Source organism: Anser cygnoides, chromosome 3 (assembly GCF_040182565.1).
Source record: "Anser cygnoides isolate HZ-2024a breed goose chromosome 3, Taihu_goose_T2T_genome, whole genome shotgun sequence".
Classification (NCBI taxonomy): Eukaryota; Metazoa; Chordata; class Aves; order Anseriformes; family Anatidae; genus Anser; species Anser cygnoides.
This window is the reverse complement of record NC_089875.1, coordinates 29,665,311-29,687,573: the sequence shown is the minus strand read 5'-3', so window position 1 is coordinate 29,687,573 and position 22,263 is coordinate 29,665,311. Positions and strand designations below refer to the sequence as shown.

Genomic DNA, 22,263 nt, shown 5'->3' with positions numbered 1-22,263 from the left:
CTGTGGAACCACAGTCACGCAAGTGACACATAACTTGCTCTTCTCCAGAGAGTCATTTCTCTTAACTGCTAAATTGTCATTACTGATCGACTTCCTTGTCATCTTTTAAAGGAGATAAACAATGCACTGAATACTTCTGAGCTTACAGAATGGCCTTGGACCCACCCTACCGGGAACACAAAGAAACCCTTTACACATTTCACCACACATAAACACAAGGCTAAACACCACTAGCTTAGCCCACTGTAATTAAGCAAGAGCAAACCCCTCTGCAATCAAAAAAGTGCATGTGTGTGTGTTGCTGCTAAAAGTACTCACCCAGTCCCAAAACTGACATAAAATGGCAGACACTCAATTTCCTTAAAAAAAAAAAGCGTAAAAGTAAGCTTGATTATGGCGTTGTTTTGAGAAGCATAGATTAGAAGTCTAATTTAAATTACACCCCACTCAAGTCTGGCCTGCTTCGCATATGGTGCATAGTGCAAAAGATGTCCCATGCCAACAGTAAGACTATTCAGTCTAGCCCACAACTACATATTAAAATGTGAGATAAGTCTGAAATTAAAATTCTCACTCTGTGTACATGTTTAAAAAAAGCAATGAATTCTTTAATATAGACACAAAAAAATGTTTTGTAAGTTCCACTTCTTTCCCATGGTGAAATTCTCTTGTGTACAATCATCATTTACTAAGCCTACTGTTGTTGCAAGAAAAAACAAAAGAAAACAAAACTACAGAACAAGCAACTAAACAACTTGTCCTTAAGTGCCCAAATGAATCTCAATGAGAATAATTTCCTCCATTTAGAAAAGAAGCTGAAGAAGAATGAAATTTTATATAGTTTTCTTTTTCCTGACTCTCCTTCTGGGATGAGCTAGGTGTTTACTTGTAGGAGCAACACCTCAAGATAGGTTTTTATTATCATGAATTCATTGCTGTATTGAGCCCATTAGAAACAAATTGTCGATAGTGTTTTATGGCTGTAAAATACAAGAAAAAGCCCAAAGGGTGCCCAGACAAAGGACCAGTAGTAGGTTCTCATAGGTTATATACTTAGGTCTCTCTACTGAACAAATAGGGGAGGGGAGTCAGGAATCCTGCATCAGGTCTAAAGATGGTCTCAAGACCTAGGTGAAGAGAAGGGGCAAAACGGAGGGTCCTAGCACATGGCTGCAGGGTGAGAGATGGTGCTACATGCCCATCAGGCAAATTTCTTTCAAAGGCTACTGCCACAACATGGATTACCCTTGTCTTTCCCACTCCTCTCTCCCAAGACAAAACTAAACTAAAAGCCGCAATCCGTCCTTAACCTGCAGGATTTTATTTACAGCAACACTGCTCAGTTATCCTGCTGGATGAGGATAGGTACTCAATCCCCCCCAAAGTTATTAGACTAAGAACATCAAATAAGGAACCAACTAGTGTGATCTTGACACAGTCATAAGACAACGCCTATATGAGGATTTTGTAGACCCAGTAAGTGATGGATATTTTCCAGCACCTTTCAAAGTCAGCTACTACCTTTGGCTTGTTTGGATGACAATATTCCCAGTTCCTCTGATCTCTGCTAAAGCACGGTGTACAAGACAGACAGACTTGCCAGGAGGGTTACTGGCAGAGCTTATGGTAGATACTCTGAAAACTCTTCCCCTCAAACATGCCTCAACTGAAGAAATACTGTTTTTCTCATGAGGAAAAGTGTGCAGTATGTAGTTTCAGCTACTCTGTCCGAGAGATACGAAAACAGTACTGAAAAAGGCCCTTAGCTCCCCCTGTTTTCCTAAAAGCCTCCTGTTTGCACATGATCACATCAGAATTAAAATCATGAAGTTGAATTTTACACTTGGCTACACTAAGATATATCTAACACAGCTAACTACTGGCAGCTGTAACTCTAAAACCCTAATATGTAGGCATGAGGACCAGGGTAAGTAAAATCAGTACAAACTCCAGCTTACCCTCACCAATTATATGACAGCAGTTACACTGAATTCTTGCCACAGATGCTGAATCGGGGCTCTTCCCAGTGCTGTTGAGGCCTCAGTTGGTTATAGCAAAGCAACCCGTGGAGCCGCAGCTGCAGCACTCACTTTTATACATGCAAACTAGGAACAAGCCCTAGCTTTGAGAGGGTGTGAAAGAGTCCCGTTCAGTTTGGGTGCTACATCACAAAATAAAAGTCTTTCCTCTCTGAAAGAGAAGCATTTAGACTCTTCTGATTGATGCATTCGCTATGCTGGAGGAGTAATTTCTCCTGCATGCCCTTGACGAGTCTGGCGGCACTGATAGCCTGACTTGAAGTTTAACACTAAAAGGACTAATGTGAACAATGACTCTTCAGTGAGCTAACCAGGCTTTAATAATCCTTCAAGAACAGCTAGCAATAACTGAGCAGCATAATAGCAAGTTTCCCAAAAGCGGGTCATCATTCTGGAAACAGGGGCCTGTGTGTGTGAGAGACAATGATTACAGTATTTAATTATCAGCTTCACCGTTCCAACTGTTCTTGACCACACTGTCTACTTTTAGACAATACACTGATCGCGGTCAATGAATTTGTGCTGTATGGCAGTCAATCAGAAATCTAAATTTAACAAGTGCGGTACCCAAATTTTTCAAAAACCTTATTAGGCCAAAATTTCAAGTATTTATATGACTTCTTGATGGTATGAGTCATCACCAGATATCACTAACTTCTAGTGCTTCATGACATACTCCAAAGAATGAATATCCATTCATTGTAATTTTTTTTATGATGTGGACTGATTGTAGAAACTAGTTGGGAATAAAAAGATCACTATTACTGTGCATATTATGTGTATATACACGCATAATACAATTAAAATATTCAAATGAATTTTGAATATAAATAAATATAAATGGATATAAAAAGGTACCATAACATATACACACTTGCCTATGATTTTATTCTACATTTTTCCCATAGTTGACAGTTTCCATTAAGAAATCTTTGTAAAAAAACATTTAGATTGTATTAAAATGTTTTGGTATTGAAGTAGCTAAAAATTCAGAGGCTAATTTAGTCTTTTGTGTCACACATGTACAAATCCAGTGAAGCAGGGATAATAATGAACAGAATTGGGCCCTAAAACGTTCTAATTTGACACTAATCAGTAATAAAAGGCAATGCAAACTTGTGCTAAACTGATTACACCCATAGAGCAATATCTGTATAATGGCTTTAGCTGCTTAGCAACGAAAGTACAAGAATACCAGATAAAATGGATTATAAACTCTGATTAGTCCCAGATGAATGTTACAGTGGCCAGTCACATTAATTTGCACTGTATATCATAAATGACACCCCTCTGAGCTATTACTACAGAAGACATTTACTTTTCTGTACAAATACATGTAAGAGAAATAAGACGTGCTTTTACATTACCGAAGACAGTTTTGGTTGAATAATACAGTGATTCTTCTCAAATTAATTTAGAAAGCATGACTAAAGGACATCATAAACATATGATTCTCTTTCCTTTAATGTTTTACATTTTCTTCCACCAAAAACAAACAAACAAAAAACAAACAAAAAACCCCCATGTCACTTTAAAAATGAAACTTCATTTCATACCGTTTGCAACATTCCACTTTTCCATATTGATCCTTGCACACTATAATAATGTACTACTGGACTTCCAAACCCTCTTTGGAAACTTTTAACTGATTATCCTTTTTTTTTTTTTTTTTTAACCAAGAGGGGTCTGATTCAGAGAGAGGCTCAGAGATATGGCAAAAACAGAAAGTAAGAGCATAACTTCTGAAACTGAAACAAAATCTCCTAAATCTTAGCTGTAAAAACTTCAGCATTCTAGCACTACTCAAAGTGTGCTAGACACCCTGCAAACATACAAAGAGGAACAGTACTTGAACCACAGTACCCACACTCCAGGATAAAGCAACAGTAAGCCACTAGGTAGAACATAACAGTTAAGAGATCAACATAGTGGTAAGAAGCTCATTACAGCCTATTTGTAGGTGTCTTTCAGTTTGGCCACCATCACGTAGCTAATCTCTAACTTATAGCACTGAAACACAGGAAAAAAGCAAATGGTCTCGCAGGTCTGCTCAGGAACTATGCACCACGCATAGACAGACTGCAATTAACATGCAGCCAGTTGTACAGGGAAAATGGTTTTAGGGGTGGGATAAGTCTAACGATTTATCTGTAGAAACCTTTCTGACTTATTCTAACCTTTATTCAACTGTTGCCTCTAATAGAAATAGCTGTAATGTTGACTAAGAGTCCTTAGTTATGCAACTCTTTATCTTTCATTATGAACACTGCTTTGTACTTGCAGTACACTGTAGTACTCTGTACACAAAGCAATTTCGTTGAAGATAGTCTGAATAGAACAGGTGAGCACTAGTCCCAGAGTTAATTAATATCATGAAGTTGGATAAAAAAGCAAATGGCAGATGTTAAAAGCAGTAGCACTATAGTCTTCTAAATTTATAATGAATTGGAGAATTTATTATAATGAATTTGGAGAAGAGAACACTGAGAGGGGATCTTATTAATGTATACAAATATCTGAAGGGAGGGTGTTGAGAGGATGGGGCCAGACTCATTTCAGTGGTGACCAGCAACAGGACAAGAGGCAATGGGCACAAACTGCAACACAGAAAGTTCTGGCTGAATATGAGGAAACTTTACTCTAAGGGTGACAGAGCACTAGAACTGGTTGCCCAGTGAGGCTGTGAACTCTCCTTCTCTGGAGATATTCAAAACTTGCCTGGATGCAATCCTGTACAATGTGCGCTGTGACCCTACTTGGCAGGGGGGTTGGACCAGATGATCTCCAGAGGTCCCTTCCAACCTCAACATTCTGTGATTCTGTGAATTATCATAATAAATCTTCCACTGTCCTAAATACTTCAAAAAACATTTCCTTTCTAAAGTACTTATTAAGATAATTTCTTATAAATTATAGGGTGTGTACATATATGTATATATATCTCACAAGGTGGAGGTCTAGAAAATTTTAAGTACTAAAGGAATGTTGAAAGGGGCACATGAGGAATAAAGTGAAGCTAGGTATACCTATGTTTTGTAGAATCTCAACTTTCCATTAAAAAAAAAGTCTTTAATTTTCACAGGTCTGAAACTTCCAGCTATGAACCAAGCATTAAATACAGGAACACTTTCAGAGAAAGTAGCTCTAGAAATACTTAAGATCCCTTTCCCAGTCATCTGCCTGAAGCATTAACAACAAACCTAATGTTGTCAGTGTTTCATAGCTGATCAGTGAAGCATGACATGAGGTTGAAGTGGACACTGGAGAGGGGAAATGGATGCAGTGTCAGCATTATTGTCAGGTAGTATGCTCCTTACTAAAAACACTGAGAGCCAGAATACAGGAGAAGAGAAAGTAAAAGGAATAAGTGAAAAAAGGATGCAAACAAGAGTATCCTTGAACCTTTCCCACCCCCATGTCTGACTTTTTTCCAGTAAAAGACACAAAGTCCTGAATAAATCAAAGATGATGATAAGCAATGGGCAGTTCTTACAAAAATGTTATACCCTGTATGCTGAGTTTTGTGCAAGTTTTACTCTGCAAGAGTCATATATAGAATGCAGTATTCATCATTTACGTCCCAGCAGACAGACCACAAGCAATATTTATAAATCTATGTTTATAAATTAGGCCTCTGAAAACACTGATAGATGCATTGACCATATTCTAGCCAAAAGAGAAAGGATATGCTGCCATACTATAGGAGCATTGAAAAATACTATCCAACTGTGATACGGATTTGTAAGATAAGCTTCATTAAAATATGGAAGCTCCTTACACATAAAATCATGGATCAGTTGAGGTCGTGCCAGTAGATCTCACATTCTTTCATTCCTTCTAATGTGCAGGACTTGGTCACTGAGTTCATACCTCAACTACTGCAGACAAAACATCGTATATCAGCTTCACGCACACTATCCCAAGGTTTGGAACAGAACCCAGCGCTCTTGACTTTCAGGTCACTGCAGAAGACCACAACACAATCCCTGAAGTACAACATTTGAATACATATAATTTAAATATATAATGTCGATTTGATGGGCTTAAAGCAAACTGGTTTGATCAAAGTTATCTTTTGGATTAAGAAGGAAAATGAAAAATATCAGTCCCAAGAATATTCCTTTAAAATAAAATAATGAGTTATAAATTTAATTCAAAGACCATTGTGAGAAGATAAGTTATTTCCCCCGATCTATATAGCTCGTCTTACTGAGCTAAGTGAACAGGAGACAGAAATTGAACTTTATCTATATAAATAAATTTATAGAACTTTATTAGTCTTTCAACTGAAGGCTCCATTTCTGAAAAGCATATTTAATTCTCTGGAAAATATTAACATGTGCATAGCTTTGAGATTATTTGAGTGAAAGTATATGCTTATAGTTAAAGAGGAATATTTTGATGAATTGAAGCCACAGTAAGATTATGGTACTAATCCTGATTTCAGTGAAAATATTAATGTATTTAAAGTAGTGATGCATATAAACCAGTTTTGATCACAATATTTGTTATTTGCAGAATTTTCATCTGCATTAATAAGAAGCTGGATGGGACTGAGAAAAGTAAATTCAGATATGTAAAGCAAAAAACACACTAGTGTATAAGGTATGCTTGTTACTAGCCATTATTCAGCTTGATTTCTGAATTCCAAGGTAATTCTTATTTACTGTGATGACAACATCAACATTTAGTAAATGCTGCTAATGAAAAATCTGCTCTGTGAAAGAAAAAATAATAATACCAAAGCGCACTTACTGTACAAAGCATTACAGGCAACTTTTCTGCAGTGTCTTCACCTTATTACTAAAGGAAGATACCGCAATAAATAAAGTTGAACTCATACATTTACATTTTTGTGGAAGAGGAACAAAGCAAGTAACGTTATTACACGAAGCAAACCTCTGAGTGCTTTAGCAATGAATACTGAGTCAACATCCCCATTAAATCAGGGTGTATATGACAAATAAGCTCTACTTGAAATGTAAAATTTAATTCCAGCATGATCACTTCAGGGACCAGTTCTGCAAAACACAGCAGCCATGGTACAGCATACAACTGCAGTGTAAGTAACTAGATACTACTGTTAAACACATTTTAAACTCTATTGTACAATAGCCTTTGTCTAGATAAAGCTATTTTAACCATAGACCACGGTTGTTCAAGTAAGTATTTCTACCTGTTTTTCCGCCGAACCCAAGCAAATTGCTCAGTGACTAGTTGACTTGGTACAGTTTCATTTGTTGTCATTCATAAATAATTTATAGCTTTAATAGATGCATTAATTTTTGCTTTTAAATACATTTTGATTGTTGCTTCTTTGTAAAGAGTTCTTTACAAATTGTTCACAGGCCATGTTCAAACCTTTGATTTTTCAACTGTGGACTTTTAATTTGATTGAGTATCACTAGCTGTACTTTCGGTTGTTTGATAAGAGTCACTGGACTATGATTTGTAATTCTATGAACTACCTAGCTATCAGTTCCTCTGAGTTCAAGCAAAACCACAAACTATAGTCTTGTTACATTCATTGCAAGAGTGAAGCATCTCAATTTCACTGGGTAAAAGATCTGGGAAGAGAGAAGATGACGAGAAGAATTTCTGAATATTTTCCTTCGATGAATGGCTTTGGAGAGTGAGAAGGAAGACAAAAAGCATGACAAAAAAAGGGGAGAACAGATGAGAAATACGAATGGGAGGAAATCTCCAGGAAACTAGAGGAGTAGCAGGAGAAACTTCTGGCATAATTTTTTTAATATAAAACTCATCTTTACTGATGTTACATGATTTACATCAGGCAAGTGATACATTTATTTGCATTTCAGAGTGTGGTCTGCTTTAGTCCTAAGGATGCCCCTCTTTTCACGGTTTATCCTTCAACCCTAGTAAAATCTTTCTATTATTTTCTTAATCTAAAACCTTCATCATGCTCAGTGACAGTAGTACAGTTTAAAATAATGTTAAAACATTTATATGTTCATAGATATATTCAGGTGAAATAAAAGTCTCAGTAAGTGAAACATCCTTCCATAGACAATCTGTAGGTGGAAGAATGTTACACACACATTCCTGGGCTGTTTTCTGTGTTAACTTCAAAGCATATAAAACACCAATGGAATTTCAATATATCAGGAACTGTTAAGTCATATTAAGTATTTGTTACAAGAATATTTGAACACAGTTTAATCTTGATCCTACGAGCCATTTTCCTCTGGCTTTCTCACTGCCCTATTTATCTTTCCTGACAACTTTGCTTGGAGATATTCTAATTGCAGCTTTTCTGTAATTCTACACAATTATTGCACTCGTTCATTTGTGCCATACGCATTTTTGATTATACTATGAGAATGGCTGGCAATATGCAGGTATTTATGTAAGTGCATGCATATGCTCATATACACGATTAGCAATGCTTATTTTTGTTCAAGATGCAAATTGAATAATTCATTTAATCTGACAAACTTTTGTTTCCATGAAATTGACTTAACTGCTCAAATGTAACATCTTAATAAAAGAAAAAATACCAGAATGTTGAGTCTATATGATGACTGGTAAGCGAAGGAAATTGATTTGTATATTATTTAATATATACATATATATTGAAGTCTAAACTTATTCCCTACAGGTCAAAAACTGATCCTGTTGAAATAAATGGTATATTTATTCAGATTGGCAAAAGTTCAAGCCTTAGTGCTCTGAAATAGTGAATATTTTATCAGGCTTTTCAAAAATAAAGGATTCCTCTGTAAATTCAATTATATACAATTGATATTCTAGCTGCAAGACAGATTCACCTTCTGTATTTATTGTACACAAAGCTCTCTGGACAATCAGGTAGAAAACTCAGATCAGGTGAATGACGAGAAATAAGGGATTAAAAACAGAAATAGCCTGTGAACACACTGGGTCTCAAGCACTTTGACAGGATTCAGAGATACTAGAGAGTCAAGTCAGCCACACCATCCAAATATTTGCTTACACTTAAGCAAATCCAAAACATGTGCTAGAAAGACGAAATCTATAAGAAAAAAATTATTTGTTCCAGTGAACACACCATGAGAAAAGGCTCTCATTATCAGTTCTTTCTGGCCTCCCTTCTCCCTGCTGCTCAAGTACATGGGTAGTATTAGCATTATAGGACTTACCTGATAAGCAGCATACTATTGCCTTTGTTTTTTGAATATTAACTGTGTACTACATAGCACAAGAAAATTGAAAAGACAAGTGTTCTGCCACAATCTTATTTGTGACAAGACAATTTTCGAGTTTTTACTCTGAAAACTGGATGTTAAAAACATCTGTACTTAATTCAACAAATGATATACCCTATTGGCGTACACAAGAAACACAGAAAATGGCACCTCAGTAGTTTTTTCTGTGATTTAGTTATTTACTTATTTATTTTAACTCATTTACTGCCATCTCCTGGTACTTACAAGGTAATAGTATTTCTGCTATTTAACAGCAGCCAATACTCTCCCATTCAGCACTATTGAAAAGGAAAAATCTTCTCAGAAATGTTTTTGCAATATTGCTGTAGTTTTTATGTTGCTATCTTTTATTCTGGAAATACCAAACACTGTTCCTTGGGCAGAAACCTGTAAAAGGTTCATGTAGCTTACCTTTGTCTGGAAGCAGCAGTAAAGTTGTGTTAGGTATGGATGTTTCCGTGCTAATGCCAGAATTCTCTTTTCTGTCATTGTGCAGTCTACGTCATCATCTTGAAGTATGACATCTTTTTTCAAGACTTTCACTGCATACACTTCATCTTTTCCTTTTAGTTCAGCTAACATTACCTAAAACAAACAAAAAATCTATTTGCACACAAACACATTATAGTACACGAACATACGCAGGGCTGCATAGAAGTTTGAATGCATTGAAAATAAAAAGAGATTTGAAAATAATGCAATGGTGCAATGACAATTACCTATTTGCCTAGATGAAATTGTATGTTTATGAAATTAAATTAGTGCAATTTTAGAGAAAGATACATATGGTATTCTTTAAATTTGAAACAGATCACGTGTATTTTGTTTGTTAGTTAAGAGTGTAGAGGATAAGAAGTTTTTAACCCTTCATTTACATATCTTAATGACATCTCAAAAACTAAAAAAGAAGGAACATAAATTTACTTCCTCCTTTTATCTCCCATTTTTGTTAGGGAGACTCGTGCGTGATGAACCTGACATACAATCCCACTTACTATCCTGGCCACTTCAGAATTCTTGATTTTAATTGCTGTTGTTATTTAAGGTTCAAGTCCTACACTCTCTTAAGGTCAGTTCTAGTTTGGAGATAGAGTAGGCTTCAGAGGACAGATCAGAAAACAGGGAAACTCAAAAGAACCGCTTCAGCCCTCTCCCCTTGCATCTGCAGTTCTCATATAGCCAGGAGGGAAGAGTGCACTTGTGAAACAGATTCACTTTTTAGTCCTCCTCTTAGATTCTATAGTGAAGAGAAAATCTGTAAGCACCATAAATAGAGCAATTCCCTTTCTACCCTCCTCAATTCCCTATTGTAGGATAATTCACCTATCTGGTGAATTATGTCTTGGCTGCATACGTAGTATTTTCAGCAACTTTTTAACCCTCCCGCACTCATCATATGAATGCACTAGAAATGCTTGAGTTCCTTTTCCTCCAGCACTGAACAAATCTACCAAAGAAAAACAAAGACACATAAATTGTTCAGTGAAATAAGTAAATTTGAACTGGTTGAACTGGATATTACCGAGAGGGAATGAACTCAGAACTCCACAGTATTATTCCTTGTCTGAATTTTCCAGTTTGACCACAACTATTTGCTTTGTTGAACAGTACATATGCAACTGTATGTATGTCTTTACTTCATTACCAATATCCTGAAACAGTGAAGCAGTGACATTTTATTTCAAAAGGCTTGACCTTTTACTGTAGTGTGCTAGAGCAAAGAAAATTCCAGTTGACGAGCAGGTTGATACTCATGATCACCAGAGTAAAGGCGGCTTTTACCCAATGTGTAAAGAATGTAAGGAAACTGCTAGGGTGGAAGCACTTTCTGAATATCAGTATGAGTATTTTCCAAACAGCACAGTCAAAAATAGCCTGCACACTGGGAGGGGAAGAGGGGGAGGAAGGCTACTTACCTTGCCAAAGCTGCCTTTCCCTAATACTTTGATGAAGTTGAACTCTTCAAGGCCTATTCGCTTGGTCTGGGCTTGCTTGACCTCCCCATTTTCACCATTTTCCCCAGGTTTGTTAAGCTGGTTGTCTGCTGACGTTGTAGCTGTTGCCCTGTGTTCCTCTCCTCGGTTGTCAAATGATAATGCTTTCCTAATGTTGTTTTCCAGCTCTTTGATTTCTGTGAAAATGTGAGAAAGTTTTAACTAAACACCATAAAAACAATGTGTCAGTCCGTGTAAGTTTGGGGCACAGACATTCATCATTCTTGAATACTGTGCAAAGCATTCTGTGGCTAAGAATACATATTTAGCAAACTGCTTCTCGGACCTTACAGCAATCAGCCAAAAACCTGCTGTAGCAGGAAGGGTGGCCTTTTGAAATGAACCTAAGAGAATGACGCATCCAAAACTGCAACGATAAGTCAGACTAGTGGCCAAATAGTTGTTTTAGTGATTTTTGGGTGTTCCTGTATGACAGAGTAGTACTTTGTTTTGAATCCCTTATCTTCCTGCAGCACTTACTCATCTTCCTGCTTAAGTATTTTAGTCATTTCTTCAAAAGTTCAAAGGATAGTTGGGTGTCCCAGTCCATGGAAGTCAACATGAATGAAAAAACTTACTCAGCTCCAGCTCTTATCAGATAGCTGCCAATAAAGTATTTGACAACTTGCTAGTGTCACTTCAAATAGCAATTGTGTAGATTTGCTAAATGGCTCTCAAGGCTTCTAAATCTTAAACCACACTGAATCCTGGTGGTTAAGGGATGTCAGAGTCTGCCTCAAACTTTTACATAGTACTTCCGCCTGATGGCCTTGGAAGCAAATACTTTCAGGGACAAATAAAAAAGTGAAATTTAAAAGAGAATTTGGACAAATTATTTGCTTTTATTTTAACCAAAATATCAGATATTTCAAAAATATTATTTAACAAAATGTTGCCTGTAAAACCAAAAGGTTGAGAAATTCAAATCAGTTCTGGACTCACAGGCTTATAGTACTTATACCATAGAGCTTTGGAAGCTGTTTTTTCTCAAATTAAGGGTGAGAAATTACCCAACTGTAAATAATTTCCAAAGAACGTAACACAGAAGTATCCATCTTCCTTTGCCTTGGTGTAAAGATTTTTCATTCACCAGTTTACATACATGATGATACAGAAGATGCCTTCACAGACATCTAATTTTTAAAAACTCCAGCCAGATAAGATTCTAAAAGTGCTGCTGACATACATGTTCTCTCAATCAGGCTGTTCAGCTCAAGAAATTGAAGTCATATCAGTGACAATTACAATATTTGTCTCCAGATCCTCTAGAGAAGATGCAGAAACTCTAGTATACCCTAATCGGATGGAAGCTTTTATTATCACAAACATTCACTGTGGAATTGCAATTTTATCTCAGAAACTTATTAAAAGATGGAGGCTTTCCAGACAGATAAAAGCACTCTCAAGTTCAGTTGTACTATTTAAAATGTTATCACTCTTACAATAGCACACTCTCCTTCCAACTTAGTTAGGCAAGGACTTGCCTGGTAAACTTAAAAATATTTTAAGATGACTGCTTTATAATTTTACCTTTGAAAGCCACTTAATTTCAGAGATTTAAAGGAAATGAGAGCCTTTTAAAAAAGCTTTTACAGTTCCTAACTTTCTCAGTAGATGCTTCATTTTGTGGTTGTAACTACCTGGTTGATTTGGTTCTACAAAGGTTGGGGCTGACAGCTTTTTTATTTCTCATAAAGAAGGACATTAAGTCACAATATGTATTAGTTAGGAAATAAAAAGTTCAACCTTGATCACATGGAGAAGTTGGTGCTGACTTTGACCTATCTTCTTCCGATGATGTGCTTCCAGGAACCGGTTGTTGAGTCTCGGCACCTGCAATTAGCTAAAAACATTTCCAAAAGGGCTAGTCAGCTATGAATCCTCCAGTGCAGGGTGCCGAGAGGAAATTTAACAACATTAATGCACAAGTAGAAGTATGAAAAAAAATTAAGATGCTCTAGCCCTACTGACTCACACTGACAGAACCTCAAACATACAATAGATGGCATCACATCAAATACAGATCAGAATATAAACGGAGAAAGAATCATCAATTTAAAGGTAAATAGGTTCTTTTGATGAAATAAATGTAATAATCATACCCAGTGAGAGGGAAAGTTTTGTATAACCAACTTGAACCTGTGTAGAAATTCACCCAGTAAATACATAACTACATAAGTATCAGAAAGCACTGCAAACTCATTCATGCAGTAGTAACATGACACCATCTTTTTCCAGGAGTCACAGATCAGTTACTTTATTTCTGAATTTGCTATGTTTCTGTAACATTCTAAAATGGTATATATGGGATACAAATGTGCTATAACTGGGAAAATGAATGAAACCAAATGTTTTACAATATTTTATGAAATTATGCCTAAAATTTGCCTATTCCTGCAAGTGAGAACAAAGGGTCTTTTGTCACAGCCATGCAAACTGAGATTGAAAGTGTGGCCAAATTCTGATCCAGGATACATATTATAAATCCATGGTATCTCCATTGACTTTGGATGCACTTGGGTGACCTACGCTTTTTATCCAAGAACAGCCTTGTTTTTCTTGTAATAGTAACGATAACTCTGAAACCATCACATATGTGACAAACAGTTCCTCTTTATGGGAATCACCACACTGCTCATTTATCAGCACTTACAAACAACATTATGAAGTAGTTTAGTGCTTCAACCAATCAATTACCCAATGGCAATTCTAAGCCAGAGACACATTTATGTTTTTATGAACTGCTTTGTCAGATATTATCTCTCTGTCAAATCTCCCTCCTCAAAATTAAAAAGGGAAAAAACACTCCCAGAGTCTCCAGGTTTACAAAACTGCAGCAGGTCAAAATAAATTTTGTACTGAATTTCAGAATAGATAATTTGCAGTTATAAATCAAAAGCCAAAGTCTTAAATCTGTACTGACTTAAAAAAAATAAATCTCTTGTGCAAGTCGTGTGAGTGGGATTGAGTCCTGACTTGTGAAGTTAGAATGCAGCCATAGTAATCTCATTTTTTTACAGCAAAATTACCTTTTTCCTCCTCTGCCCACTATTAGTTATCTTATCTGGAGTGACTCCAAGATCTGCAAGAACCTTAGCTATGCCTCTAGCATCCACTCCACAGTTTGGTGCCACATTTGTTTCACAGCGTCGATGTACATTCATCTTGCAAACTGCAACGAAATGTAAAGAAATAAAGTAGAATAAATACTATCTTGCCATGCTTTTTGTCTTACTTAAATCAGACCTTATTGGACCTACCAATATCTTTTTCAAATAGATATAATTTCAGTAGAAAAATACTCAGCTGAATTTGCAATGACACTTGAATGCTAATATAAAAGGACTGACCCGGTTATCATTCTTCTTCTATGACAGTACAGAACAGTGTTTTCATACAGCCCTCAAACAGACATAGGAACAAATGAAAACATTTAATGATGCTATAAATCTTAATTAGAATTTGAATTAGAAAATTCATTAAAATTCATTAGAAAATTAGAAATTTTGAATTAGAAAATAAAAATCTTTCAGAGCTTGAATTTTAGCAGTCCACTTTGCTCTCATTCTGAGGGCTCAGCATTAATTCTTCATGCACTGTTGCTTCTTGCTCTATTTTACTCAAGTAAATTAATTCCTACTGTGGGCAGGCCTAAAATCAACAGTACTTTAAGTTTTATTAGAAGTCTTTGGCACTGTCAAACACTCTTTTCCTTTAGATCATCCATATATATATATTAAGCTCTTTCTCTTAAGTACCATCTCCTGAAAACAGCATAATAGCATGAGCTAAAAAAAAAAAAAAAGGTTACAATGCTTCCAGGTTATGTGGTAGCCCTGAGAACATTAAAAATAGCAAGGAGTGGATTTCCTAGGAGCCAGATGACATATTTTATCTTAGACTTCACTGCCCCCTCGTGGAGCAAGGCATAAACCAAACAAAAGTGCAAGTGTAGTTAAATACTAGATAAATATTGAATTGATCCAATTCCTCACTTCATTAGCACTTCAATATATTATTAATCAACTACGGTTTCACTGTATAAGCTCTAAAGAAACCACATGTGTCTCAGACTAGTATCAGCCATGCAGATAAGTACTGTGTCTTTGGCAGTAATCATGCACTTCAGAAAGCAGGTGCCTTTCATTTCCGAGTATGTTTCAGCTCACAAGAAGAGCAAAAAGAAACTGCTATACGCAGTACTTTCACTATATGTATATTTAATGACAAGCTAAGTGGCAAGTAAAATGGTAGATCTAGGATACATAACAGTGGACACTGAGGAATTGAAAGCAGGACACTTGTACGTGCTCCAACATTGTAAAATGAAGCACAGGAATAACCAGTCAGGAAAACACACAAACAACAACAGCAACAACAAAAAACCACAGAAGAATAAAACCCTGAAATACACTTTTCATGGCATTAATAATTACATTGGGCAAACAAGTACATCTCTGAAGAAGGGAACATTGTTCAGCATTTGTTAAGAGAGAAAAAGCATGGAAAAAAATACATTTTAAGCTTGGATGAATACTAGATTTTGTGCAGGCAGTACTGCATTTTCAAAGCTATTAATTTGATGAACACTTAGAAAGCAATACAGGCTCTCTGAAATACCGTATGTATACATCTGCTACACAATAGGTTCATATATATGAGCCATAACACCGTTCTCTGTAGAAATGAACAAACATGGCAATATGGTACTTGAGAGAAAATATGCCAGTGAACTAATAAATTTGCAGATTAAGGGGAGAGATATTATAGCTCTGATTTAAAATCAAGGTACAAAACAATCAGGTTTAACTGAAAAATCTTTTCTGAACATATCTCTGCTATAATTAAGATAGTATTCGAATAGGATCTTTAATAATAGTAAAGTAACAGTATTTCAAGTCCAACATTTTACCACTGAGCACCACCTAGAATCACAAGGCAAGGCTTAAACTTTAGAATGCTCCGTGTTTCACTTAGCCATGAAAGAAATTTCTTCTTTCCCTTGCTGGTCAGCAATACGTGACACGAAACATTAGGTCTGACCTTCACCTATAATTATACCTTATCTTAAATAACCACCAAAGACAGTATTTCATAGATCATGCATTTATACACACATATATGACTCCATGTTTCTACCATTGAGAAGTGCACATAATGTGATTTTTGTACTTATGAAGATGACCTACCTATTTATAAAGGTGTAACAAAATGAAATTGCATGCAATTTCATTAGGTACTACTTTCTAAGGATCTGACATTATCTTCATGACATCATTCACATCAGCTCATTCATTTCAGTATTCTGTTCACTATTTCTAAAATATTACTTTCCTTTGCAAGAGTTTGTACCATATTTTCCCCCTTTTAGAACATACAGAGCTCTGTTTTAAACAAGGAGATATGGAACCAACCATTTCTGTTAGTTGGTTTAAAATGACATGAACATACCTTCCAACAGTAGCTTCATACACAGTCCAGTTTGTACAGTCCTTAAGCTACAGAACATGATGAATCTTTTGCTTTCTGAATAGAGGGGCTAGGCAGATCGTCACAAAGCATAATTCATTCAGATATCAAAATACCTCATCTTCTGGATATGGGCCCAAGAAATGCTTTGCCTAGCATTCAATACATAACAGTCATGTCTGAAGCTGATATTAAAGGAAAAAGTTGCCAGAATACTAATGTTTATAAAGTTTAACAACCACAAACCTGAAAACACGGAAGGCACATAAGATGAAGGAATGTAAATTCTAACGTCTCTAATTTTCTGCCAATTTCTAATTTCCTGTGTGGCAATAATCCTGCATGGCAGCCTGTGTAAAATTTGTTTCTTCACCTTCTGCATTTGTTACTGGTTGGTGTTGCAGACAGGGGAAAGAACACTTTCTAAAGGTAATGACTATCCCTACAGCATTCCACTATTCAGTTTGTATTAATCCCTGTACGTGCTGGAAGAAACGGAGTACCTTGGAAGCAGTACATATTTTTTAATTACAACAGAGAAGGTCTTTCCATATCTACTGCACTTACAAGGAAAAAGAAGAGATCTAAAGTGATAATCCTTACCTTTGCATTGTAAACCTTGTCTCAGAAGACCCCAGAGCAATGAACCACAGTGGTCACAGAAAGTGGGTACTTTATAATTGTGAATGCTGAACTTGTGAGGCATGTTGACACTGAAACGCTGGGATCCCACTTGCTGAAAAAGGAAAGCACAGCACATTTCATTCTAATTATTCTTTTTATATTCAGTGTACACTGAGGCCTTTTATGTTTTGAAACCACACAATTCAAACAAGATGAAATAGGTCTGTGCTCAAATGATCTTTCCATTAGGTATGCTCCAGATTTCTTTTCACTACTTTATCTGGGGGAAAAGAAGGGGAAGGGCTGCTGTTGTCCAAGAGACAAAGACTAAAGTCTACTTCCTAGTACTTCTGGAAACAACAAATACATAGCTATCAGGAAAGATCTCTTAATGTGGAAGGCAAGGAAGTCACTCCCAATTGTTTTAGGAGCAGGAGGCAGGTTTAATACAGGACTAAGAAAGAGAAATATACCACAACCCACTTATGTTCTCATATCCCACTGTTCTTTAGATTATGAAAACAACAACAATAAATTGTTGTGCTTGAGGATTCCAAGGAATGATTACTTACTAATTAAAGGATGTCACTGATAAGTTTTTATAGCAGCCACTGTACAGCAGGAGATTTATTTCAGTATTTTTCCTTCCCTTTCCTATTACTGCTGGCTTCTCTCCAGTGATCTAGTACCCCTTCCAAACAATGAAAGCATTATATCAGCAAAGCATACAAGTCCCCACTAGTCTGGAGCCTGGGAATATAAATCCACGCAAGATTTCCTATCTTCCTGTGGGTACTATGCAACAGCACTAGACAAACACAGTTCTTTATCACAAGAGATCAAGTCTTCCACATAAAATATGGGTTGTGAACCAGATATTAAAGAGCACTTCTAGTTTGAACAATGGTGGTCAACTGCACAGGAAGAATGAGATGAGCTAGTGTCTCAATCATATTCAAATCAAAGTTGCAAGAGTGGCTTAAATCCATAGCTACCTATAACTTTCTAATTTAAAGCTGTGCTTTTTCTGATATATAAATTTTGGCTTTTAACAATTAGAAACAAAAATGTACTTTTTCTGCATGGCCAATGAACTGGGATCACCCACAGGAGATTTCCCCTGATTCACCATTTCACTTGATCCTTTAGTGAAAAATAGTAGGCCTTTGATGTCCAAAACACGATAGTGAGAATTCAACAGGTTTTTGGTTAAAACACAAGCAAGAAAAACACTTCTGTGTAAAATAAAGCATTCATAGGCTACAGCTGATGGTTATAATTGTTTAAAAGAAAAAAAAAGCAAACAAACAAATAACAAAAGCCATACAACTCAGTCCCCTCCTCAACTGTCCCCTATCAACCCAGCCACAAAAGGATGCATCAAAGCTAAGGAGTCTAAAGAACCTGAACACAATGGCAGTCATACCACTCCCTGGTGTATGACTGTCCACTGAAATTAACATTAATTTATTAAGCAAGCCTTAATGCCATCTTAGCTGAGATAGCCCTTTCACCCAAATGAAGTATCACTTTCTGCCCTGCTCTGATCCAGAGCAGAATGTACTGTTGGCAGATAAATTTACTTCCTTAGAAGAACAGCTCTGAAGGCAGCTCATTTCATTTTCACGTGATGGCCTCATTTGTTGAAACGCATGATAACATAAAGCACATATTTTCTTAATTCCCTTTATAAAAAAGGAAAAGCTTGCTAAAGTTAGAGAGTACTTATGCTGGAAAACCTGTTAGCCATGCAGTCCGTACCTTGTTTTACCACTGCCATCGTATATAATACCCAGGGGCCTTCTTCAGTACATGGATGGTTTTTGTTCTACATTTTGGCAGCTTGGATGCAGTCTTTGTTGAGGTTTGGTGAACAACTTCTGGGCAGTCTTTTATGTTAACGTAAGATACCCAAACCTATCCACTGCTAATGACTCAGCCACATGAAATACAGGTAAGGGATAAAGGGCCTGAGCCTCCTTCTTTTGAGTTAAAATGACAAAACTGGTATTAACTCCGAAATGGAGAATGTTAAAAATGGGAAAAAATTGAAAGAATTTACTGATATTAAGCATGCAGATGTTAAAAAAAAGGCTACTAACTAAAAATAAATTGCTTTACAATGATTTCCATTTAAATGAAACTATTATGATATTCTGTCATTCCAAAGTAAATGTTATATCTTAACAGGACCAGAAGGGCACAAAAAAGTCTGTAACACTTATTGATCAAATACAGGAGATGACATAAATTTGAACAGATAAAAGAGAGAGATTTATCTAGAAAATTTATTTTATAAACATTTACCTCATCATGAGTTTCCTGTTTTTTTAAGCCAGCACACTTCGTGATTATAAGTTCATGGCATCTCTTGTGGACTACACAAGTACAAACTGTAAGAAAAAAAAGAAAAGAAAAAAAAAAGAACAACACAAAAACAGATGTAAAAATAGTTTTCATGAAGATTGATTTTAAAGACTAGAAAAGCTGGGACCTGAAAGGCAGGCTGCAAGTGACTGTCCCTTGGTGAGTACTATTAAATAAGCCAGCCTTACAAAGTCAGAAGGTAAGGGACTTTCAAGACTAATGAATTTTGATAGAATCACAGGCTGGTTTGGGTTGGAAGGGACCTTAAAGATCATCCAATTTCAACCCTACCCCACTCCCCCACCCCCCATTGGTAGAGTCACCTTTCCATTTTAAGAGAACTAAAACTTATCTGCCAAAATCTAAGTATGTAAATCTACAAATTACCGTTTAAAATAATAAACACATTTTTTACATAACATTTGATTTATTTGATAAAGCTCAGGATTTCCACATTACACAAGACACAAAGGTAAAAACAACTCTTGTCTGAAGAGACTCCAGTGGAAAAAAGACACAAAGGTTATTCATTGTAAAATTCAAAGAACAGAAAAAAACAAAATTAAACTTTCCTTCTGCAACGTGTTATTATATGTTGATAACAGCAAAATTGTTTCAGAGGGCTAAAATGCTGTGTCAATATTAATACTGATTACTTAAGCAACAAATAACATTTATAGATATGACAGATAAGATTAAAAATTACAAGGACGGTAATACTGCAGAATTCAAGGTCATTATTTCAAGAAAATAACCTACTCTGAGATGTAACTGAGTTTTATTTTCCTCTAGCATTGGTCATTGTTGAGAGAAAAAAAAAGGAATTCAAGGAATCTCTGCTGTATGCTAATGAAGCATTTCTTCTTATATCATATAAAATGGTTATTTGCATTTATTTATTTATTTACAATGAAATTTCATCAAGCCTTTTGTAACCAAAAAATCATCATTAACTTCATAATTTCTACTTGACAGATGAGAATTAGGTAGAAAAATATCATCCCTGACTGCATAAAAAAATTAAGAGTACGAGAAACTGAGATGAAAAAATGGAGTTTAAAATGAAGAACTTCTGCAGTCTTTGCTATAACCTTCTCTAATGATGACCTCTACAATTATCTCATCCATTTAATTACAGTCTTTGCAATTACCTGGCATTTTTAAACAATGAATCTTAAGCAGAATAAAGACTTCACAATTTTAAAACGCATGAGGTGAAAAAAAAAAAGCAGCCAATATCACCAGGTATGCCACCCTATTTGGATGTGCAGAGAGAGAGAGCTAGGATTGGCTGCTTAAAGAAGTTAACTGCGCCACTACTTCACACGTGCTGCCTAAGACTTGAAAAATCTTGGAAGAAAGTCTTGAAAAGTCTTGAAAATCTTACTGTGACGTAAGTCTGGAAAGACTGAATCTTTGATGAGACCAACATATTCTGATTGGCTTGTGCTAAATTCTAATTGTTGTACATTTAAATTGCCTGATGAAAATATCTTATTATTGATATGTTACAACACATACATTCAAACCTCTCCCCCAGAGACTTTCTCTTACCTTGACACTGGTATCCCTGTTTTCCTATTACACCCCTGAAAATAAAACAATGATTTAGAAAATATTGAATATATATTTCTAAAAATGAAAAATATTTTCCCTCTATTTATTGAACATGTACAAGTTTAAAATAATAGCTTCTTATAAACAGTAATCTCATAACTGCATTCCTGGACTGAGATCAGTTCAAAGTAGGTACTCCATTTCATTTGCTAAGAAATAACATATAGGAAGATAGGCCATGAAGGGGTTCAGAAGAAAAAACACATTTAGTTTAATAAAACAGGCAAAGCCAAAGGACACAGAGAGAGATGCCAAACCATAAGCAGGTAAAATAGTCATTAAGAAGGTCTCTAAATAGACAAAAGATGTGTTTGTCAGTATTACTGCTCGAAACCGTCTTTGCTAACCTAAGGGCTAACTGGCAGACCTTTCCTAGAGGAATGTAGTTGAGTTCACATACAATGCCATTACACTGTTTCACGTTAAGGAAAACTGATTCATTACATACTCATACGAAATACTATTTATGGAACATGTCAGATTTTATACGTATTAATGTGTAAATCAGTATGTCTAGGTAACTTTGGAAAACATCTATAGAGTTGCTGAAAAATAACTGAAAACTGAATGTCTCCATCTTTTTTCCCTACCTGAAAATTGTGAGTACTCAGCATTAACGTAAATAATTTATAAGAGGGAGTTCTTGACATATACTGTAATAACAAAGAATCTGTAAACTATGAACCCCAAAATCACGAACATTAAAAGTCTAATATTCTCATCTTCCATTATCTTCAGTATGATGTACAGGAACTTGGCATTCCTTGGGGGAAAGATGGAGATATACAAGTATGTAACGAAGAGTTCAGTCATCTCGGCACATTGTAAAGGTCCAACATTAGGTCTAAACCTACACTTAGGCATCCAGAGAATGCTAGAGTGTCTGTCTACCTAGAATTCATGGTGTGTACTAGACAGGAAAAGGCTGAACTTTGCAGCTAAGAG

The 22,263-nt window shown here is 35.9% G+C and overlaps 1 protein-coding gene across 3 annotated transcripts in view; it reads right to left on the bottom strand.

Annotated features, from left to right (window-relative positions):
* Nucleotides 1–22,263, bottom strand: part of PRKCE (protein kinase C epsilon) — a 300,022-nt gene that overhangs the window by 93,333 nt on the left and 184,426 nt on the right. For all 3 annotated transcript variants that reach the window (XM_013171109.3, XM_013171108.3, XM_013171112.3), the window contains exons 4-10: nucleotides 21,256–21,290; nucleotides 19,642–19,727; nucleotides 17,314–17,446; nucleotides 14,271–14,413; nucleotides 12,988–13,084; nucleotides 11,164–11,378; nucleotides 9,659–9,832 (exon numbers count right to left, since the gene is read on the bottom strand). In XM_013171109.3, the coding sequence (XP_013026563.1) occupies nucleotides 9,659–9,832; nucleotides 11,164–11,378; nucleotides 12,988–13,084; nucleotides 14,271–14,413; nucleotides 17,314–17,446; nucleotides 19,642–19,727; nucleotides 21,256–21,290 (883 nt within the window). The remainder of the gene's footprint in view (nucleotides 1–9,658; nucleotides 9,833–11,163; nucleotides 11,379–12,987; nucleotides 13,085–14,270; nucleotides 14,414–17,313; nucleotides 17,447–19,641; nucleotides 19,728–21,255; nucleotides 21,291–22,263) is intronic.